The sequence below is a fragment of the Hylaeus anthracinus genome, unplaced genomic scaffold (assembly GCF_026225885.1).
Source record: "Hylaeus anthracinus isolate JK02 unplaced genomic scaffold, UHH_iyHylAnth1.0_haploid 5, whole genome shotgun sequence".
NCBI classification, from domain to species: Eukaryota; Metazoa; Arthropoda; class Insecta; order Hymenoptera; family Colletidae; genus Hylaeus; species Hylaeus anthracinus.
Genome location: NW_026535322.1, coordinates 4906001 through 4927130, shown reverse-complemented (window position 1 = coordinate 4927130; position 21130 = coordinate 4906001). Strand labels below are relative to the sequence as shown.

At 35.3% G+C, this 21130-nt stretch overlaps 5 protein-coding genes and 1 long non-coding RNA gene across 11 annotated transcripts; 4 read left to right on the top strand and 2 right to left on the bottom strand.

Moving 5' to 3' along the window:
* The first annotated feature begins 109 nt into the window (after positions 1-109).
* On the top strand, positions 110-3967 carry LOC128895547 (hydroxyacid-oxoacid transhydrogenase, mitochondrial). 3 transcript variants are annotated; one of them, XM_054158245.1, is made up of 8 exons: positions 110-300; positions 948-1056; positions 1449-1712; positions 1848-2080; positions 2187-2420; positions 2527-2689; positions 3242-3523; positions 3826-3967. In XM_054158245.1, exons 1-8 carry the CDS (start codon positions 248-250, stop codon positions 3907-3909), a joined length of 1422 nt encoding a protein of 473 aa, XP_054014220.1. In that variant the 5' UTR covers positions 110-247; the 3' UTR covers positions 3910-3967. The 3 variants fall into 3 exon arrangements, with proteins under 3 accessions (XP_054014220.1, XP_054014221.1, XP_054014222.1); XM_054158246.1 differs by having other exon boundaries at positions 134-300; positions 1465-1712; XM_054158247.1 differs by lacking the exon at positions 110-300 and having other exon boundaries at positions 971-1056; positions 1439-1712.
* On the bottom strand, positions 3603-5858 carry LOC128895580 (uncharacterized). The gene is made up of 3 exons (XR_008461817.1): positions 5736-5858; positions 5512-5637; positions 3603-5263 (listed from the first exon to the last, which is right to left on the bottom strand). It is a non-coding gene; the product is annotated as an uncharacterized LOC128895580 (long non-coding RNA).
* Positions 5859-6488: 630 nt separating this feature from the next.
* Positions 6489-9525, top strand: LOC128895804 (glyceraldehyde-3-phosphate dehydrogenase 1-like). Its single transcript, XM_054158731.1, has 8 exons — positions 6489-6530; positions 7522-7623; positions 7697-7820; positions 8010-8125; positions 8267-8530; positions 8633-8793; positions 8869-9063; positions 9163-9525. The coding sequence occupies exons 1-8, from the start codon at positions 6489-6491 to the stop codon at positions 9278-9280; spliced, it is 1122 nt and encodes a 373-aa protein (XP_054014706.1). The 3' UTR covers positions 9281-9525.
* A 206-nt stretch (positions 9526-9731) lies between these two features.
* LOC128895556 (glyceraldehyde-3-phosphate dehydrogenase 1) lies at positions 9732-13006 on the top strand. The gene is made up of 5 exons (XM_054158261.1): positions 9732-9775; positions 11163-11256; positions 11336-11575; positions 11665-11919; positions 12014-13006. Exons 2-5 carry the CDS (start codon positions 11179-11181, stop codon positions 12440-12442), a joined length of 1002 nt encoding a protein of 333 aa, XP_054014236.1. The 5' UTR covers positions 9732-9775; positions 11163-11178; the 3' UTR covers positions 12443-13006.
* A 150-nt stretch (positions 13007-13156) lies between these two features.
* LOC128895555 (glyceraldehyde-3-phosphate dehydrogenase-like) lies at positions 13157-14844 on the top strand. The gene is made up of 4 exons (XM_054158260.1): positions 13157-13576; positions 13658-13897; positions 13983-14237; positions 14321-14844. Exons 1-4 carry the CDS (start codon positions 13304-13306, stop codon positions 14744-14746), a joined length of 1194 nt encoding a protein of 397 aa, XP_054014235.1. The 5' UTR covers positions 13157-13303; the 3' UTR covers positions 14747-14844.
* Positions 14845-15654: 810 nt separating this feature from the next.
* LOC128895534 (ralBP1-associated Eps domain-containing protein 1) lies at positions 15655-21055 on the bottom strand. Of its 4 annotated transcripts, XM_054158215.1 has the most exons (6): positions 20554-21055; positions 18549-19605; positions 18342-18452; positions 18188-18252; positions 17242-17449; positions 15655-17002 (listed from the first exon to the last, which is right to left on the bottom strand). In XM_054158215.1, the coding sequence occupies exons 1-6, from the start codon at positions 20725-20727 to the stop codon at positions 16818-16820; spliced, it is 1800 nt and encodes a 599-aa protein (XP_054014190.1). In that variant the 5' UTR covers positions 20728-21055; the 3' UTR covers positions 15655-16817. The 4 variants fall into 4 exon arrangements, with proteins under 4 accessions (XP_054014190.1, XP_054014189.1, XP_054014191.1 ...); XM_054158214.1 differs by having other exon boundaries at positions 18342-19605; XM_054158216.1 differs by having other exon boundaries at positions 17242-17344; positions 18342-19605.
* Positions 21056-21130: the final 75 nt, after the last annotated feature.

Sequence of the window (21130 nt, the reverse complement as noted above, 5' to 3'; positions counted from 1 at the left end):
AATTCATTTAAAACTTTGCTGTTTACCCTTTACCAGGACAACGAGAAAAATTGATACAGCCCTGGCCACATTATCCGTATGGTACTATCTCGACGCATACTTGATTAACAGGAATGGAAGGAGAGGGCAGTCGACCAGTCGACGAAGAACGATTCAGACACGATCGACGACGAAGACCCACGAGCTACGATCGTTAAATCGTCCGTAAATCACTGATCTCGATCGTTGTTTCTCGACACGGCGGAAAATGTTTCCCAGAAAACGCGTTGTAGAGCTGTTACAAGTTATTTCTTCTCAATCGTAAGTAAACATTGATCGTGAATTTTTAGAGTAGTGACGTTTGTTGACTTCCATAGGAAAACATTTATAGAGCGGTGATCGATATTGTAATTAATTTGACACGATACTTGGGAATATTTCATGACCTATGATCTATGATCTACGTATGTGTATGTATTTTATGTATGTATTTTGTTGTTAAGTAAATATTTAACACGTGCACATGCTTTATAAAGAAAGATTTGATATTACTTGTATATTTGAATAATGATTTAATTAAGAGTATCACATATACTTACAGAAATTAGGTATTAAATATTCAATAAACTTTTTGTTAATCATCGAAATGAAATGAAATACTAAAAAAAAGACGCACATTTCGCGCAAAAGTATTCTCGAAAATATATTATTAGCAAATCAAAGTTATTAAAATTATTTCAAGACACTGAGATCATCAAAGGCCAGAGACAATGATTACAAAGTAGTCGACAAGTTAAACGATTTTAAAGAAAAAATAGTTTTACGTAAGTTGACATCGGTTGTAAACAATCCTGACCCTCAGGTTGTCACAGCTCACAGACAGTAACGTGTACGAAATACTTGCTACGCTGTATTTAAATTAATTTAACGTTATAACGGTATGAAATTATTGCTTTTCTTTTTTTAAGATGTAAATGTCCAGCTCATGGAAATCTAGAAGGCACAACAAGGCACGAGCTGGGAAAAGCTCGCAGCACAGCCGCAAATGCCACGCCATCGAAAGAGTATGCTTTCGAGGTACGCGTTTCCGAGATTTCACCCGAAGACTATCAATGTAAAATAATACGATTGCAAAATGCAAGAATAAGCACAATCAACTCAGTCAGATAACAGATGTTTACGAACTCCGTCTATTTACCGCCACGTGAAAACTTTTGATAACGATACATCTTATGTAACTTTCTACTGGGGCCTCGAATAATATTCGATATTATTCAATAACTATTAAAGTTTGAAAATAGTACAAGAAATAAAATTAAATATATAATAAAAATAATATAGGAATCTTTCCTTAATTTTGCTTAGCGAAATGCAAGAGTAATATAGAAATTGAAACTTACAGAAACGAAATTAACACATTCGATGGATTTGATTAATTTCGTTGCAATAAATATTAAAGGTAATTGCAGATGGCCTGTTCCACAGTACGGTACGGTGTCGATGTTACCAGGGAGCTGGGCCTCGACGTGCAGAATATGGGCACGAAGAAAGCGTGCTTGATGACGGACCCAAATTTAGTGAATCTGCCACCTGTGAAAACAGCCATTGATAGTCTTACAAAATCTGGCATCGAGTTTGAGGTTTACGACAGAGTACGCGTGGAACCAACGGAACAGAGTCTCCAAGACTCCATCGAGTACGCAATACGTGGAAAATTCGACGCGTTTATAGCGGTGAGGAACCAAAGAATTATTTAAATAGAAGAACAAATTTTTAGGAATACTCATAACGGTAGAGCATAAATATACAAATATTCAAAAAAATATAGCGTTAAAGAAAGATACAAATATTTTATTAAAATTAACCAGGTCGGCGGTGGTTCGGTGATGGACACTTGCAAGGCAGCAAACCTTTACAGCTGCGATCCGCAAGCAGATTTTTTGGATTACGTGAACGCTCCCATTGGGAAAGGCAAACCAGTCGTAGTGCCATTGAAACCATTAATCGCAGTACCAACTACGTCTGGGACTGGTTCGGAGACCACTGGTGTTTCGATCTTCGATTATCGACCGCTCAAAGCCAAAACTGGAATTGCCAATAGGTAAGATTAATAAAAAGTATATGTAGAATTAATAGAAGAAAAATAGGAAACATTATTTTCAGAATTATTAAACGTTAGAATTAATTACCAAGTGTTTCTGAAATAGGGCTCTGAGGCCCACTTTGGGTCTCATCGATCCAAGGCACACGCTGACCATGCCAGAAAGGGTTTGCGCTTATTCTGGCTTCGATGTCCTCTGCCATGCCTTGGAATCTTTCACCGCTATTCCGTACACGGAAAGGACACCCTGTCCTACGAATCCAATTCTCAGACCAGCTTACCAGGGCAGTAATCCTATCAGCGACGTCTGGGCAAGATACGCTCTGCAAACGATGCGAAAGTATGTATTACATTGTACCGCAACTATCTACCATCTTTTATTATGATTCAAATAATTAATGTATAATTATAGATGAATATAGATAATTACATATCTTCTTTTGCAGATACTTTCAAAGAGCAGTCTACAACCCAGATGACCTCGAGGCCAGAAGCAATATGCACCTAGCAAGTACTATGGCGGGCGTTGGATTCGGTAACGCCGGTGTTCACCTTTGCCACGGACTCTCTTATCCCATTAGTGGAAACGTCCGAAATTTCCAACCTGAGGTATTTCGATACGAATCAGAAAGTTCTTCTCCATTTTTTCAATCCGAGCCTTCGTTATGAAGATATAAGCGATTAAAGACTTGTGTGCCCACGCGTTCAGCTGATTGACAAAGAAATGGCGCGGCTCAAAACATTTTTTCAATCTTTAAATGCTTGTATCTAAGCAACAAAGCTTCTGATCGTTGAATGGTAAAGAACTTTTCGATTCCTTTACTCGAGTATCCTGGGCAACGATTCTGCATTTTTGTTAACTCCAACCTGTAAAAGTGTTGCAAACGATCAGTTGTGCCACATTCTAACCATGGTGCAAATATTATGTATTAGGTTGTCCCAAGAGTTTCTTTCGTTTTATTAATAAGTAGTACATGCACGATACTTTATGTTTTATGTTACATTACTGAATCGTGCACGATTCATTTTGCTCCGTTACTGTTACAACATGAATATCTATGAAATTAGATTGTCTATTTATATACACGACCACATCAAATAATTGGGTGCAACTCGCGAAAGAAAGTTTCAGGACAACCTAATAGTATAAAATGATTACAGGGTTACAGTAACGATCATCCCATAGTGCCACACGGCCTTTCCGTTGTTATATCGGCACCCGCTGTGTTCTCCTTCACTGGAAACGCATGCCCCGAAAAGCATCTGGAAGCTGCGGAATTACTCGGTGCTGACGTCAAACGAGCAAAGAGAGAGGACGCTGGAAAGATACTTTCCGACACAGTGAAGGAATACATGCGCCTGATGAAAGTCGAAAATGGTTTGACCCAATTGGGATTCAAGAAGGAAGACATTCCGACTCTGGTCCAGGGTACATTGCCACAGGTAAACTATACTAATCTATTTTTAGCAATTTTAAATGAAATAAGTTCAGAAATAGAAATTAAAATGAAATCCTTGAAAATTTTTGTGATAGTGATTTATTGATCACCATACACATAGCTATTACAATTCAATAAATTTGCCATATTCTCAACATTTTATACATGTATGACGAATTCATAATTGTGATACCAATCATACACATGTTTATAATTATATTTTGTATTTTTCACCCGTGCAATTTCGAAATTAATATAGAATCTTATCGCTATCATTCGCGTGCTAATTCTACGCGTTGTTTACAGCATCGTATCACGAAATTGGCGCCAAGAGAGCAATCCGAGGAAGATCTCTCGCAATTGTTTGAAAATTCGTTCACAATCTATTAAGAAGACGATATCGTTCGTTGCTGTAATTATCGAATAAAAATCTATTTTTTTTACCGAATTATATTTCATCTTTTAACTCGTATCCCGAATAAACATCGCACTAAATCTATTCACTGCTTCGCAACAATAAACAATTTTAAAAGTATTCTAATCTAAGCAAGCATATCGAACCAATGGAAATAAAATTACTGAAAATCGTTAACATTCAATAGATAATTAATTCGAATATTAAAGAGAAAATGTACAAACATTAATCGCGAGTACAAACTTGTAGTTAACAGTAATCGTCAAGTATCTTCGTCGAACGGTCCTTTAAAGAGCGTTCATCGTCGCAAAGACGATGAAAAGGACTCTGACATCGACGAACTCAATTTGTCAATGTGATTATTAATTAATTGTTCTTTCTACGACGATGTTAGAGAATGTTATAATAAGAAACCTGATTCCATCACCTACGCCAAAACGCATCGCATATACATGTTAATTAATCTAATTGAGCAGTAATAAAATTAAACAAATGATTTTCCTAAATCGAGAAGCCACGTGTCAGCCACAAATTTAAATTAACATCTATGGCAGTCAATCACCCTGTAAACCTAATAACAAATTTACCAAAATTTTCGAAATATTCTAGCCACGATATTCTCCCGGAGACGATATTAATTTATTCGTAGTACACACCATCGTAAAATGTTGAGAAACTTGAAACCAGCACGATTACTATAAAATTTGAACATTGAACACGAGAATATTACAATTACGTTTCGAGTAAACATTTTCGAGTTTGGTGAAATATATTTTACATGGAACTCTTTGCCAAGCTTTTTCTCTCTCAAAATCAAGAAATACAAATATAGCCACAGCTCTTGTGCAAATGCAGCGTCGTTGAAATTCTACAAATATCGCTTTTGCTCTATGAAAATGATTTTACTGAATACGTCGCGTGTATTTGGGAAAAATCAATGTTCGTTTGCACGATTTTTATGCAGAAACGATATTCGAATCACCAACGGCGCGGATGTGCGCCATGATGCTGTATATATTTTTTATTGAGTGTCATTTGAGAAAAACAAATGTCCTGTTCCATGATGAAAAATATTTCTCCAAGAATGATTCACGATACAAATGAAATCGACATTCGTTTCGTTAATGCAAATTTCATTTTCTCTTTCTTCTTCCCTGTCGCCTTGTTACCTCGTCCTTCGTACCTCTTGCGCATCGAAATCGCCATTCTGTTTTAATATATCTTTTCTTTTAAAACGCGTTCCTCCTGATCAATGTTTCCAATGTACATTATTCGCGATTTAAAAGTATCATAGGTCCGAATCTCCCGAAATAATTATTTTGAAATTTCCTATAATTGCCAATAAAAATATTACTTCAATCGTATTCCGCTTAATTAATTAACTGAACGTAAACTTTGTTTACGAAAATAGATTTATTTTAATTCCTCAACATTCTGGTCTGATATGTAGTTCAACAGATATTATTTTAAATCATGAATAATCTATTGCATTTTAAATATTCAGTTCAGTTAATATCAATTCTAAGCAAGAAAATACAATCTTTAATTTAATTATTGCTATCAGTTATCTGAATTACCTGATAACGATAGGACCTTCATTTTTATTCTCACTTTAGTCATCATGTTTTCCGAATATTTCGCGCGTATTTATTTTCTCTCAAATCTCATTGAAAATTCCTCCCAAACACGTTAAAGTACATTTTCTGTAATTATACAGCCACGTTACGAAATTTCATAAATAATATTTATTTAAATCTTATTTGAATATTTAATTATAAATTAAGAATGCCAATTTACTCACCGACGAGCTCCAACCAAGAGAAGCTCATTTTAGCCAGGCTCTCTTGGATTCCATCTCGATCCGACTTCCGTTATCGCAATTACGAGACTGGTAATCGAAGAACGTCGAACGCCTAATTCAAACATTCCAAGCATCTGGATATTGTTGACGTTCGTTCCTCGGTACAGAGACCAATTCCAAGAATTTTACAATGACTGTACGTTTACCCAAAAAAAAAAAAGGGTAGCTGATACTAGGAATTTACGATTCTCATTGAAAGCCGTGCTACGCTTGGAGGTTTCTGAAAGGATCGTAAACATAAACAACATCTGGCAAGGTATTTCTTGTCTTTATGATGTTACAAGAATAGAAATACGGAACTCTATGTAACGGAAAATTATTACGCGTAAGATTCTGTTAGAAAATTTGTTCCGAATTAATTATTAAACATTTCTGTAGAAGAAATTCTAGTTTCACGTTGCATCATGCGAACGTATTTTGTAGTTAATTTCATTTAATATTTATCACTGGTCATTCTAAAAAGACGACATAATAGTGATTAAACAGTAGCTGATTGTTTCTTTGTATTTATGATCTTATAAGAAGCTAAAATAATTAAAGATATTATATTCCAGAGGAGACTGGATACTTTCTCTTTCATGTTAATCGCCACCTAGCGGTTAAAAGGTAGAACTAAAATTCCGGCCTCCGTACAGCGCACCACCGGGAAAACGCCCAAGTTTGTCCTCGATTAGTTCCAAATTTCACCGCTAGATGTCGCTAAATGGTCGATCAGTTACCTACAAAGATAATAAGGTAATAATATCTATAATATATTAACAAATTCTATTCTGTTACATGCAATAATGAACTTGCTATTATGATAGGGGCTTTATAATATTCGAATGCAAATAATAATTCGTGTTTTAACTATTGTTATCACGCGGATTCCAACGAACGCTGTTAGGACATCTAGCGACAGGACACTGGAACTCTTTGTCTATGAACTTAGACGTTTTCGTCATAGATGGCGCCCATCACTTTTTACAGCATTGTTGTTCATCCTGCGAAGATTAGCTTTTAATCAGTTCTAATGTTACAGATTTAAATAACTATACATTCTGGGTTTAATTCAAGTACTGAAATCCGTTTAAAACTTATTTTGTAAACAATGTTGCTTAAGGAGGGTGAAGCGCCACCTACCATAAAACGTCCGAACTTTGTAGATAGATACCTTCTGGGTAACAGTATTTGCAAAACGATTTTATTATTTCCATGTTACAATGCTTATAGCATAATTACAAAGTCATTATTGTATGCAACAGAATAGACCTTGTTAATATATTGTAGATATTATTAATTTATTATCTTCGTAGGTAAATGATCGACCGTTTAGCGATATCTAGCGGCGAAATTAGGAACTAATCGAGGACAAGCTTGGGCGTTTTCCCGGTGGTGCGCTGTACGGAGGCCGGAATTTTAGTTCCACCTTTTAACCGCTAGGTGGCGATTAACATGAAAGAGGAAATATGTAGCCATTAATAAAAACTAATAATATATTTCAAATAAACATTTAGTCTTCTCCATATCATACAATTTTCAATGTACCGCATTTATTACATAATAATGACTATGTAAAATTGACTACTATATCGATAATTGTAATCAATGTATAAAGAACTACGCAATATCTTGAATTATTCTCTGCTCTTTTGTTGCTGTTATAGCAACTGATAGGATGGAATCACAAAATATGAATACCATGTAGAAGTATTCTAACGAAATATCACTAATATTTAATTTATAGTATAATACCAGGTATCTTAAAATTATGGCAACTGTTGGAATTAACGGATTTGGTAGAATTGGAAGAATGTGTCTTCGTGCTTGCATAGAAAAAAATATTGATGTAATATTAATTATTTAAGATGTATGATATTTTTTATATCAATCAGACACATAGTAATGATACGTTTTATTAGGTTACGTTGATCAATGATCCGTATATCACGACCGACTACATGATTTATTTATTTAAATACGATTCAACTCATGGAACTTATCCTTTAAAATTAGAATGTGAAAACGGATGTATTATTGTTGCAGGTATATATATCATTTTGACGCGATTCGATCCTTTGATCAGTAATAAAATTACTTACATCAGTTAAAATCATTTAATTTTGAACGTCTTATATAATTTTTGTACTTTATTAATAAATTTAGCTATACAATGCATTGGTTACTTTAGTCTGTAACCTTCAAACAATTCAATTGATTCCTTTCTTGTTAAAGATAAGAAAATTAATACATCACAAGAAAAAAATCCATCTAAAATAAAGTGGAAAGATGCAGGTGTAACTTATGTAATTGAAGCTACTGGGGTATTTAATACTTTAGAAAAAGCAGGTGTAAGAAGTAAAATTATTATCCTACCTGATTTTTAGCAGATCTTAAATGGCACATTGCTATTAAATACTCTAAGTATATAGTGACAATTAACAATATACTATGTATGGGGTATGTAACAATACATAAGGTATTGATTTTAGTTACATATGGATGGTGGAGCTAAGAGAGTCATTATTACTGCACCTTCCATTGATGCACAAATGATAGTTTATGGTGTAAATCATACCTGTTATGACCCTAAAAAAAGCAAAATAGTATCAGCTGCTTCTTGTACAACAAACTGTGCAGCACCAATTATTCAAGTGATGCATGACAAGTTTGATGTTATTGAAGTAATGATCACCAGTGTCCATGCTTTGACACCATCACAAAGAATTTTAGATGGTCCTATAGAAAGAGGAAAAGTAATAATTGTATTCTTATATAATTACTCAAGATGTGATGATAAATTATAATTGCATTGAACTATTATAACAAGGTGCATTATTATTGCATCTACATCACAGTTGTGGAGAGATGGCAGAGGTGCTGTCCAAAATATTATCCCAACATCCTCAGGTGCAGCCAAATCATTGGACAAAGTTATTCCTGAACTCAAGGGAAAGATTTCTGCTATAGCCTTTAGAGTACCAATCCCAAATGTTTCTTTATGTGATATGACTTTTAGGTAATGTAGACACACTAGGAAAGATACAGTTCAATATCAAGTGTTTACTACTGTGTCTTGCATGATCCATTTCAGAGTCAACAAACCAACAACTTATGAAGAAGTGAAAGAAGCAATGGAAGAAGCATCAAAGACTAATCTAAGAGAGATACTAGGTTATACAGACGATGATTGTGTGTCATCTGATTTCAATAACACGACTTATTCTTGCATTTTCGACGCGAAAGCTGGTATTCCTCAGACAAGTACATTCATCAAAGTTGTCGCCTGGTAATTCAATTATACTTTGCATTATATATCTTACAGTTTAATAAGACAGTTAATACATTATTCAGACCACCTTATAAACATGAATTGAATTGTTCACAGGTATGATAATGAATATGGTTATGCACATCGTGTAGTAGACCTGGTGCAGTACATGTTCAAAGTTGATTCTGGGGAAGTACCAGTGGTTCAAGAAACTGTAGAAGAAAGTGAAAATTAATAATTCATTCATTGAATAAACATACACCGCACTTTTATACTTCTACTATTCCTGATATAAAATGACTGTGATTTTTAATTTATACATATTTAATTATATTTTATACAATTTGAGAATACAATTGTTTTTATAAATATCACGAATTGTTGTCGTTCTTCTCCTGAAAAATTGACCAATAAATTTGAATAAATTCATCAAATAAATGATGTGTCCATTAGAAGAAAGATGGAGAAGTATGTGTTCCGTAGTAACCTAAAATTTCCAACAAACTGTAAAACATAAATCGACTTCGTATCAGGAGTATTTGAATGTTGCGGTTCGTAAGTACGTCGATAAGACCATCGAGCCACGTGATCCGAAGGTAGCCGATGATGGACGAAAATAAAAAACGGTTACGGCGCAGGAACCCAGCCTGATGCCGGTTATATTACCGTTTTCTGCCCTTCAAATGACACTACGTCTGTGGTAATCATACCGTGAGGATCGTGTTTCTACGTAAGTAGTAACGAATTTTTCACTTCTATTCTACCTGATCTTATTCCCTTGTTCTTGCAGAGGTAAATAGATCTTCATTTTACATTCGTGCTCGAATTTACGGACAGTTCATCAACTTACACAACCATTAGCCACGTTGATATCCATTAACCATAGAGTAGAAAACGAGAATTGTTCCGGCTCTGAAGAAATTATCATAGCATGTGCATGCACGTACCGGCTGATATGACGTCATTCAGAATAATTATCTTTTAATGTATGCGCCGGTAGATTCAGTAGCTTATGAAAAATCTTCGAGAAATCATCCATTGATCAACTCGCATCGTGGCGAATTTGTTTCCAGGCAGAATCGTTCTGTCGGCTTAGCAGAATTTCATTTCATTTCATTTGTTATGCAATTCTATTTATAAAGCAAAGTAATTTTATTCTCATTTAATCGATATTAATGATTTTTATGGTTCGATCATAAAATACTTAATATATTCCATTCATTTACAAATGTATGCCACATACTCTAGTCTTTGTCTACGTCCTGCAGATGTTATCGATCGATAAGATAATAACTCTATTATAGTTTCGGTTAATAATAATTTCATACAAAAATCAATGAAAAATTGAATTTCAATTTCTTAGGATCGAACATCAATGTTCTTAAAATGTAGTCTTTATTTCGCAGTCGAGAAACATTAATCGAGAGTCCGTTACTTTTGCTCTGATTTAGTTTGTAATTATAATAATAAATTAGGAAACTTGGAAAAATTCCAATAATGTGACACACATCACTATGAAATGTAACGCATCTTACTGTCATTTTCATTAATCATCGTTACGTCATATTGTGTATACCCCAGATTCACATGTAACCGTTACTAATTACGAATATTACATACATGTTGTCCTCAAATAATGTATAAATTAATAACGACTTTATGGATTGTAACCTATCGATCGTGCCTGTACGTGAAAAAGGTCACGTTCGCCTTCAAGGACAAGTTCGAATCTGCCATACTTTTGACCTTGCGTGACCTTTGAGAGAACATACGAACTCGTGTAACGTGAACAGTGGAATTATGATGAATATTTTATCTTTAATTTGCAACTGTTAATTTTAATTAATTTCTAATTTGTATAATTAATACTCATCACATGACGCAACTTAAGATTGTACACTCCAAACACGCCTCAACTAAATCATTACATATATTGCAACATGGAATTGTAGAATTAAACATAAAATTATAAAATCTCATGCGTATTTGTCTAATTTGTTTAATATCGAAAGAACAACTGACCTTATTCCTACTATCTTCACGTTTCAATCAACAAAACAAAAATTATTTACTAATTTAATAAAATTGTATCAATAATTACTTCGTTTATGTTTCAGTTGCACAACCGACGACATGAGTAAAATTGGAATTAACGGATTCGGCCGTATCGGCCGTCTGGTACTTAGGGCCTCCATCGAAAAGGGTGCCCAGGTAAAAATTTTGATAATTTACTACATTTCATAATTTATTCTGTTATATCTTAATTATTAATTGTTGGTAATATCGACAGGTCGTCGCCATCAATGACCCTTTCATTGGTTTGGACTACATGGTCTACATGTTCAAATATGACTCTACTCACGGCAAATTCAAGGGAGAAGTTAAAGCCGACGGTGGTTGCCTAGTCGTCAATGGCAATAAAATTGCCGTGTTCAGCGAACGCGACCCAAAAAGTATTCCATGGGGCAAAGCTGGTGCTGAATATGTTGTAGAGTCGACTGGCGTCTTCACCACCATAGAGAAGGCCTCTGTATGTAAAAATCTTCAAAATTACCAACATTATCGATAGGATGATTTAAAAATGAATTTCTAACAAAATCATGTTGAATGTTTTTATAGGCTCACTTGGAAGGTGGTGCTAAGAAAGTCATCATTTCTGCACCATCGGCCGACGCACCTATGTTCGTCGTTGGCGTTAACTTGGATGCTTACGATCCGAGTTACAAAGTCATCTCCAACGCTTCTTGCACCACCAACTGCTTAGCTCCTCTCGCTAAAGTTATTCACGATAACTTCGAAATTGTTGAAGGTCTCATGACCACCGTTCACGCTATCACCGCTACCCAGAAGACTGTTGACGGACCTTCTGGCAAAGTACGTAAAACCTTTTGCGCTATTAATAGAGATGAATAGAGATTGAAGATGACAGAGATTAACTTATTCTTCTTTTTTGTTCTATTATCAATAGTTGTGGCGCGATGGACGTGGTGCCGCACAAAACATTATTCCTGCTGCCACTGGAGCAGCCAAAGCTGTCGGCAAGGTCATTCCGGCTCTAAATGGAAAACTGACTGGTATGGCTTTCCGTGTCCCAGTGCATAATGTATCCGTGGTCGACTTAACAGTCCGACTTGCTAAACCTGCAACCTACGACGCCATTAAGGCCAAAGTAAAGGAAGCGTCCGAAGGACCTTTGAAGGGTGTTTTAGGATACACAGAAGATGAAGTAGTGTCTTCCGACTTCATTGGTGACAACCACTCCAGTATTTTCGATGCCAAAGCCGGTATTCCCTTGAACGACAATTTCGTTAAACTTATCTCGTGGTACGACAACGAATACGGTTACTCCAACCGCGTGGTCGACCTGATCAAGTACATTCAAACAAAGGACAACTAAACAGTTCTTCGTATGTCCATGTGTAATACATTCAGAATTTTTTCTGTGTGATGTGTATCATACATGCATATCGTCGTTGTATGGATACTTCATATTAAATAACGTTCTGACTAGCCAGTAGCGTTCCCGAACAAAAATTGAAGATGTAAAATAAAGAGTACTATAGCATACAATTGTTCTTGCACGGATAAAAAGCTTGCAACCAATGTTGTACAGGTATCTGTTGCCAAAAATCAGTACAAAAAATAAGCAGGTCTTAGAGTTCGTTACATTATTTAATTCGAATTTCAATTCATAGTTTTTCATATTAATTCGTTACCGATGTAAAAAATATGGCTGCAAATAGAACACACATGTATGTAAGGTACACAGCCAACTATGTAACATAAATTATTGTATTCTTGAGCGATATCGCGTAGATACAACTAATGTACGTTACACCTAACCAATTTATACTCATTCAATCAACATTCACAAGAGGGACATAAGAACATTTGTGATTCCTTTTCTGTAACATTATTATTTATCATTCATTGACACAAATAAAAATTGTTATGATACTAAGAGGTTAGTTTTATTTTACGAACGTTCCTTTATATTCATGTAACACTGAAACGCTTTGCAGGGATACTGATTCTTGACTAAATGACAATGGAACTACAATCAATATTTTATTTTTAATTTCCGACTGTATCAAATTTGTTTAATCGACACTTGTAACACAACGCATTTATAGGTCGATACACGTATACGCTTGTAGCACGTCCTAATTATATAATTATATTATCTGTCAAACGCAGAATTAAAAAGATTCCATGTGTATTTATCCAATTTGTTTTATACAGAAAACATAACCAATTAATGCAATACATCAAATGTCAAAAAGACTGTCAACCGTATTCGAAAAGAATATCATTTGCAATGGCATTAATTTTATTCTCTTTTCGTCGTAATATTTTTACGATGCGGTCAATTACACAACAATTATTCATTGATTCAAGATTCATGAATCAAAAGTTACTGCGTTCATTTTCCAGTTGCACAACAAACGACAAGAATAAAATTGGAATTAACGGATTCGGCCGTATCGGTCGTTTGGTACTTAGGGCCGCAACCCTTAAAAAAGATACCCACGTAACAATTTTGATAATTTTATGGACTCGCATCATTTTTGTTGAATTTCATCTTAATTATTAATCGTTGTAATTTCAATAGATTGTCGCCATCAATGATCCCTTCGTTAATTTAGACTACATGGTGTATTTGTTCAAATATGACTCTACTCACGGCAGATTCAAGGGAGAAGTTAAAACCGACGGTGGTTGCCTAGTGGTAAATGGAAATAAAATTGCCGTATTCAATGAACGTGACCCAAAATGTGTTCCATGGAGCAAAACAGGTGCTCACTATATTGTAGAGGCGAGTGGTGCCTTCACTACTAAAGAAAAGGCCTCTGTACGTAGATACCTCAACAATTGTTGTCATTATAGAAAGATTTGGACACAAATTTCTTACAAAAACATGTTAAATGTCTTTATAGGCTCATTTGGAAGGTGGTGCTAAGAAAATCATCATTACTGCACCATCTGCTGACGCGCCTATGATCGTTGTTGGCGTTAATTTAGAAACTTACGATCCTTGTGAAAAGGTCATCTCCACGGCTTCTTGTACTACCAATTGCTTGGCTCCTCTTGCTAAGATTATTCACGACAACTTCCAAATTGTCGAGGGTCTTATGACTACCGTGCATGCTTACACTGCTACCCAGAAGACTGTTGATGGAACTTCTGGCAAAGTATGTGAATCTTTGTATCCCTGTAACTAACATTGTCATCAAATTTGATTTGTACTATTTTCGTTGTTTTATTTATAAATTAGTGGCGCTCTGGACGTGGTGCCGCACAAAACATCATTCCTGCTAGCACTGGTGCAGCCAAAGCTGTCGGCAAAGTCATACCGGCTCTTAGTGGAAAACTAACTGGTATGGCTTTCCGTGTGCCAGTGGCCAATGTATCCGTTGTCGATTTAACTATTCGACTTGGCAGGCCCGCAAAGTACAATGACATTAAGGCTAAAGTGAAGGAAGCGTCCGAAGGACCTTTGAAAGGAATTCTAGCATATACAGAAGATGAAGTAGTGTCCACTGATTTTAATGGTGATACCCACTCCAGTATTTTCGATGCTAAAGCCGGTATGGCCTTGAACGACAATTTTGTTAAGTTAATTGCGTGGTACGATAACGAATATGGTTTTGCCAGCCGTGTGATCGACATGATTAAATATATGCAAAAGAAGGACAATTAAATAAATTTTCGTATATCCATGTTCATATAGTTTGTCCGTATCATGTGTGTTACAAATGTATGTTGTCGATGTATGAGGGATAGAAAAATATTTTTAATTCCTTTCTGTAACATTAATATTTATCATTCATTGGCACAAATAAAAATTGTTATGAAACTAAGAGGTTGGTTTTATTTTACAGACGTTTCGTTTATCTGCATATATCGTTACATTTTTACAGGATTACACGAATAAAAGGAATAAGTAAATAACAATTAATTTTATATAATTTTTACACAACGTTTATACACTTACAAAAAGATTTTTCTCATATATATGTTGATTGAAACATTTATTTCTAAACAGTTTTAACGTCAGGACAGTATTATTTCTTAGTCAGCGATAGCGGCTGCACTATTAATAATATTAATATATCGTATTGTATGGCACAAGGAATTATCTATTATTTAACTTTTCTTAACAATGTTAAAATCATTGTTAGTTGTAATGATTTAACGAGTTCATCTCTTTACATCAATATAATATTCATATAATCCTCGTAAGCAAAGTAGCAAATGATACGATGTGATATTTCTTGTATTTAAATTGAAAGCGGTATATTAAATAATATATGAAGTAAAGCAAAAGTAGAACATATAAATTGATTCAAGGATATTAACATTTTTTTCAAAGTATATTTATTCTCTGAGTGTTCTGTTCCTGCGAACTTCATTTTCTCTCATTCCTTGTACTAAACTCTATTGACTATGTACAGTTACTATCACGAAATGAAATACATCGTAACACGTTTCAGAAATACCGATTCTCAGTTTTCAACTATTTGCCATGCTGTGAAAAATTTGATTGTACAGCGATACGAAAATACAGTTTTATTTTTTTCGTCGTAAACAATAAACGTCTATCACTCGTTTCTTTTTTTTTTTTTCTTTACAATGTTCTATAATAAATTGCAGTTTACAATAATTATCAAGCTTTTTCACTCTATGGCTCGATGTAAACATTCAACTTTTAAAAGATTTTTATGTATATACAAAGAACTATGTTTTTGCAATTCAGCACAATACTATGCATAAAAAATAGAAGTTCTCAAAAGGAATCGAACGTTAAAATGCTGTAACATTTGAATGTTAGAGTGGGCAGATGTACTATACTTCATGTACTCATACTCTTAATAATGCACACTGGAATTGCGGGCGGAGAAGGATTAAATATGGATTATAGCGTAACCATAAGGAATTTTACTTTAATTAATGCTATTTTAATATTAAACAAAAACAAAAAAAAATAGAAAAAGAAATGTGTATATTATAAATGAAACATAATCGAAAAATGTTTGTAATTATCTTATTAATATCTACCATTGTAAGAATGATTCTTAACGTTTAGTAGCAAGTCGGGAAATTTAGTCCAAACCAAGCATCAGTTTATTGTACTCTTATTATTATAATAATTCAAGATTAAGAACTGTGCCAGGTATTTCTCTCTCTAAATTGTGCCATGAGCCCAAAGAGACCAAGAATCTTGGTTAAGAACCACTGTATTATAGTATTAACCCTTAGCGGTCCGGTGGCAGTTTGTCACGCTCGTCGGCAGTATTGATTTTGTTCAGCTATAAAATATAGCAACTACAGCCTATTGGAAACTTACCTTTCTTTATGACAATAATATTTAAATCGCAGTATTAATCATAAATAATCAAAGTAATTTTGAATAATAATAATAACAATAATAATAATAATGATCAATTGAATACTCACCCGGGAGCGTTGTGATCGCGAAGGGTTAAAAATGTATGAATATACGTTCGAAGTAAAACAGATATTTAAACATCAACGGCAATAAAAACAGATCGAATAGTTAACTCTTCCAATAGATTTGTATATAGTTTCTATTGATATTCCTTTTGTAATATTAACTTCTGGTTACGCTAACTATTATGAATACACAAGATCTCATCGAAAAAGGAAAAAATTCTACACTAGAGTGATATATCAAATACATGAATTACGATCAATTTAGGAAAAATCGGTACTTCACAGTTTGGAGCATTCACAAATGGTAACAGATTACATCATGTTAAGAGTAAGAGTTTTGCACGAAGATTTATACGTTCCTGGAGCGCGCTGGCTAATTCTCGTGTTAATTCTTCGCAGACTAATCGCAGTTCAGTGTTCTTCTCTCGCAATTCTTGTAACGTTAACTTCTTTGACTCTTCTACCTCGTCCTTAGGAGTGTCCTCCTCCCCCCCTTCGCGTTCTAAGAAAGACAAATTTTGTTTACGTTCACATGAATTTCTTACAAGTTAATCCTAAAAAGACCAAGACGCGAGCTGTTGAAGACTAAAGAGGGGAGGGGGGCTCATCATCGAGTCCACCTTAATTAAAATCATTTTTTATTTAATAACATATTTTTAAAATGTTCTGATTGTGGAATGCAACAAGCTCTTCTCTCCTTTTGATCTTTCTAGGATTAAATCAAAAAGAAATGAAACTTACTTGGACTAGGTTTTCTATAAATATGAAATGCACCACAGACACCGGTAAATTGCTGTGATTGTGGAGTAATGGTTTCCAATTGTGGATTTTCAGGCAGTTCGCTCTTTGGGGAAAAGTGAGAAAAATCAGCAACAAAATCTTGATTGTCACTTAGGGTTCTTTGTCCCTCTCCCTCACTCTTTTGTCCAACCAATTTACGAGGTGAAGTCTGTAGTTGAGATATATGACAAATTTTTCTTTATAGCAAACAATTTTGCTTATGTTTCCTAATATTCTGAATCCATATAATCATGTATAGCATGTAAAATGTCTGGAATATCTACTGCGCAGATCCATAAAAAGCAGCTTAATTAAACATGGGTCTTGTCCTTAATAATTTTCGTTCATTTGCATAAGGGGCTGTATACAGTTGGAAGGGTAAAATTTACATTTTTTAAACGATACTTTTTGAAAATATGAAAAGCTTAAAAAACATTTTCCTAAAATTTTACAATTCTAAATGAAAGAATCTCGAACATTCCAGTATTTACGCAGTATTTTTGAGGTCTGAAGAGCGTAGTACAGTAGTGCTACGTTAAGTTGCCGTCGAATTAGAGAAAGTCGAAGAGGAACATAAGATTGACGAGAGCGAGTTATAGTTCGAATGCATTGGCGAATAAATAAAGAATAAATTTTAAAATGTACTTACTTTTATCTGCACATAAAAAAAAATTACGAAAGGTGAGCACAGGAAAAAAAAAGGCTTGATAATTAATACAGAATAACTGAAAATGAAAGACTAAGATTTCATTTAATTTCTTCTTAATTAAAAAAGACAGCACCTATTTTGTGGTATGTATTTAGATAACAACTGGCATAATGTAGGTACCAAAATCAAGCCTTTTTTTTAACTATCTAACTGTATATAACCCCTTACTACTTAAACAGTTCAGGAGTAAACACTTACAATTCCAGGAGAGATTCTTGGTGGAACTAATGGAGGTGCTCCAAGGAAACTTTGACCATTTTTTCCTATAAGAATGGGCACAGTTTGAAGTGTAAAACTTTACTTTTGCATCCATAGATGAAAAGTATCACAGAGTATTGGTAGCAACATATACCTAATTTATTAAGATCAAGACTAGAACTTCTTGCATGTGTTCTGTATGGTCTGGGTGGTGGTGGAGGTGGTGGTTCCTTCTTTGGAGTTACGATAATACCCTCTTCAGAAGCTGTGGGTGGTTTTTTTATCTGAGATCGTTGCATCAATGCAGCTGCAGTATGTTGGAGATCCTCATCTCCTAATGTAGTGCAACTATTACTATTACCATTTGCTCCAGACGCGAGAATAGCTGCCTCGGGTGTTAAACGCAATGGTACAGGATGGAGAATTTTAGGATCCTTCTCCACAGCAGACTTTTGAAAATCAAAATTTACTAGCTGCAGGCCTGGAATAGTTAGAGAACTACTAGTTCCAGTCGGCGAGTCCACAAATTTTGTCCATTCTTTATTTTTTTCACAGGTACCCGTAGAATTTGGCGGACTTTGTTGAGCGGTTGTACTCGGTGGAGTAGGGGGATGATCACTCTTTTGCCTAAGCAGAGGGATTAACAAGGGTGGAGGTAACAAAGCGGGAAGAGGCACACGATTTCTTCGTAACACAGCAAGATGCATAGCTACAAAAAATTCTTCTAAATTCAACGCCCCATCCTTAGTTATATCTGCCAATCGCCAAATGTGACTAAGCTCTCTGCGAGGAAGCCCAGACATTCGAAAAAATGTTCTAGCTGCAGGTCCATGCAAAAGTCCATCGGAATCGAGTTCTAGCTGCTTAAATTGAGTTGTATAATATTCACGTTGCTCGTCAGTAATTATCCATACTTTTGGTGAAAAAGAATAGTCGCCATCTCCATCCCCTTCGTCGCTGCTATGACGTTCCGAACTTTCTTCTTCTGTTCCTAATAGCTGCCTTGATTCTTCAGATAATCCTTGCCAACCCCCTGATACAAAGTCTAATATCGTTTCACCACCTATATCATTGTTTCTCTCTGGTATTACACTATTTGTTGGCGTCGGCGAATCTGTACTACCGCCAGTTTCCCTTGGAGATTCTGCTTCACTTTCACTTTCTGTAGTACTTTCGGAAGCATGCCGTCGACCTTTCACAGCCCTATTTGAATCAGAACTCCTTCTACCATCTTCATCTGCTGGTGTTGGCCAAATAAAATCCGGCAAACGAACATCCAAAGGCATGGTAATTATGTCTTTACGAATGTTAAGCCCAGACTGATGTGCTGCCACAAGTTTCAATAGTACGTAAAACTGTTTTTTCCCAATATGCGTGCCAATATAAGTTGCTTCAGTCCCAACACAGATATCCAGTATCTATGAAGCATAAAAATTAACCATTTGGCTAATAATAATTGATTCCACTTAATTGTCACAATACCATAGGAGTAGTTTACGTCTACTACATTGTTTTCTGAGATTTTTTATTAAAATAATTACTTACAAATTTTGAGAACATTAAATATGTAAAAGCAACATAAAAATTTGATAAATGTTGAAAGTGGATATGGGTGTTGATGTCAATATGTATAAATATCATTAAAATGTTAAGTCTGCGTCAATTATTTGTACTGATAATTAATATTATGTATTCATGTTAGCAATACTCCAAAAATAATTATTACAAATTATATGATCGAGCTGGACAATATTTGTCAGCTGTAACCAAATATCCTTATCTATAAAACACGCACTTTCAAAACCAGACAATATTATGGAACGCAATCACAGGTAAATATCACCTGATCATTTGCAAGATCTACTATTTTTAAACTCGCTGCCACAGAATAAATGAATTGCTAATAAACGGTAATTAATTTACCACATAATTATTGATCAATCTTCTGCTTTGCAATGCCTTGAATACAAATGCGCAGATCTAACACAACGATTTCGAAGTATGTGTCAGAGATATTCGGTAAGCAAAAAAATGATATTTTGGATTAACTTTCAAAAAACTGATTTTCGAAGTACACGATTTTACGATGAAACGATATCAGTCGTTTCGATTCGAAATCGATCCCTGATTCGATATCCTTCGCAACAATTAAACAACTCCAATTTATGAATCTCACTTGTGACTTTTCGTACAGACCTAACCTTCTCGAGTTTCCATAATTTGCCGACATCATGACACATTATGACACATCGAACGCCCACCTCGGCGCGATTAACCGTGTAACGTGGGTCTTGACATTTTGCTCACGGTTATGACAGAAAACAAACAGCTGACAGGCTAACGAATAACGAGTGAACATAATTTACCTTCATCGTGACAACTCCTGGTATATTCGAGGAACGTAGCAGCTCGACAACTTTGATCACCGGCACGCTATCGCTGTCAGCATTTTCGCATAATACACCGTAAACGGTTTCATAGTAGAGTTGCTCGGTGGTCGTCAGGTGAAGGTTCGCCACCGTGATCGACTCCCAATCCATCTTGACGACAAGTCAGAGCGGAGCAATGAACCGCTTCAACACACTCGTTACGTATAAACTGGGTGCCCCGTTCTCTTTCTATAGTCTCCTTCTCTCTTCTCCGTCCTTCTGCTTCGTTGCCCTTCCGTTCTTGACACGGTTTATATCCACGGGACGGTCGTGATCAACGCGATCACATCGCACGACAATATTACGGCTTCGACGTATCCCTTGGGAACGCGAGACACCCCATTTATAAACTATATCCCATGCATCACGAAATTACCGCTCGGCCGCCATCTTTCCGTTCCCTCGGCGTTTGATGTTCCCATAAACTATGCGCGTACACTACTCGCACCGCACAACTGACATTTCTACAGTAGATGCGCGTTAACTTTACCCACACGGATCGCTGCCACTACGC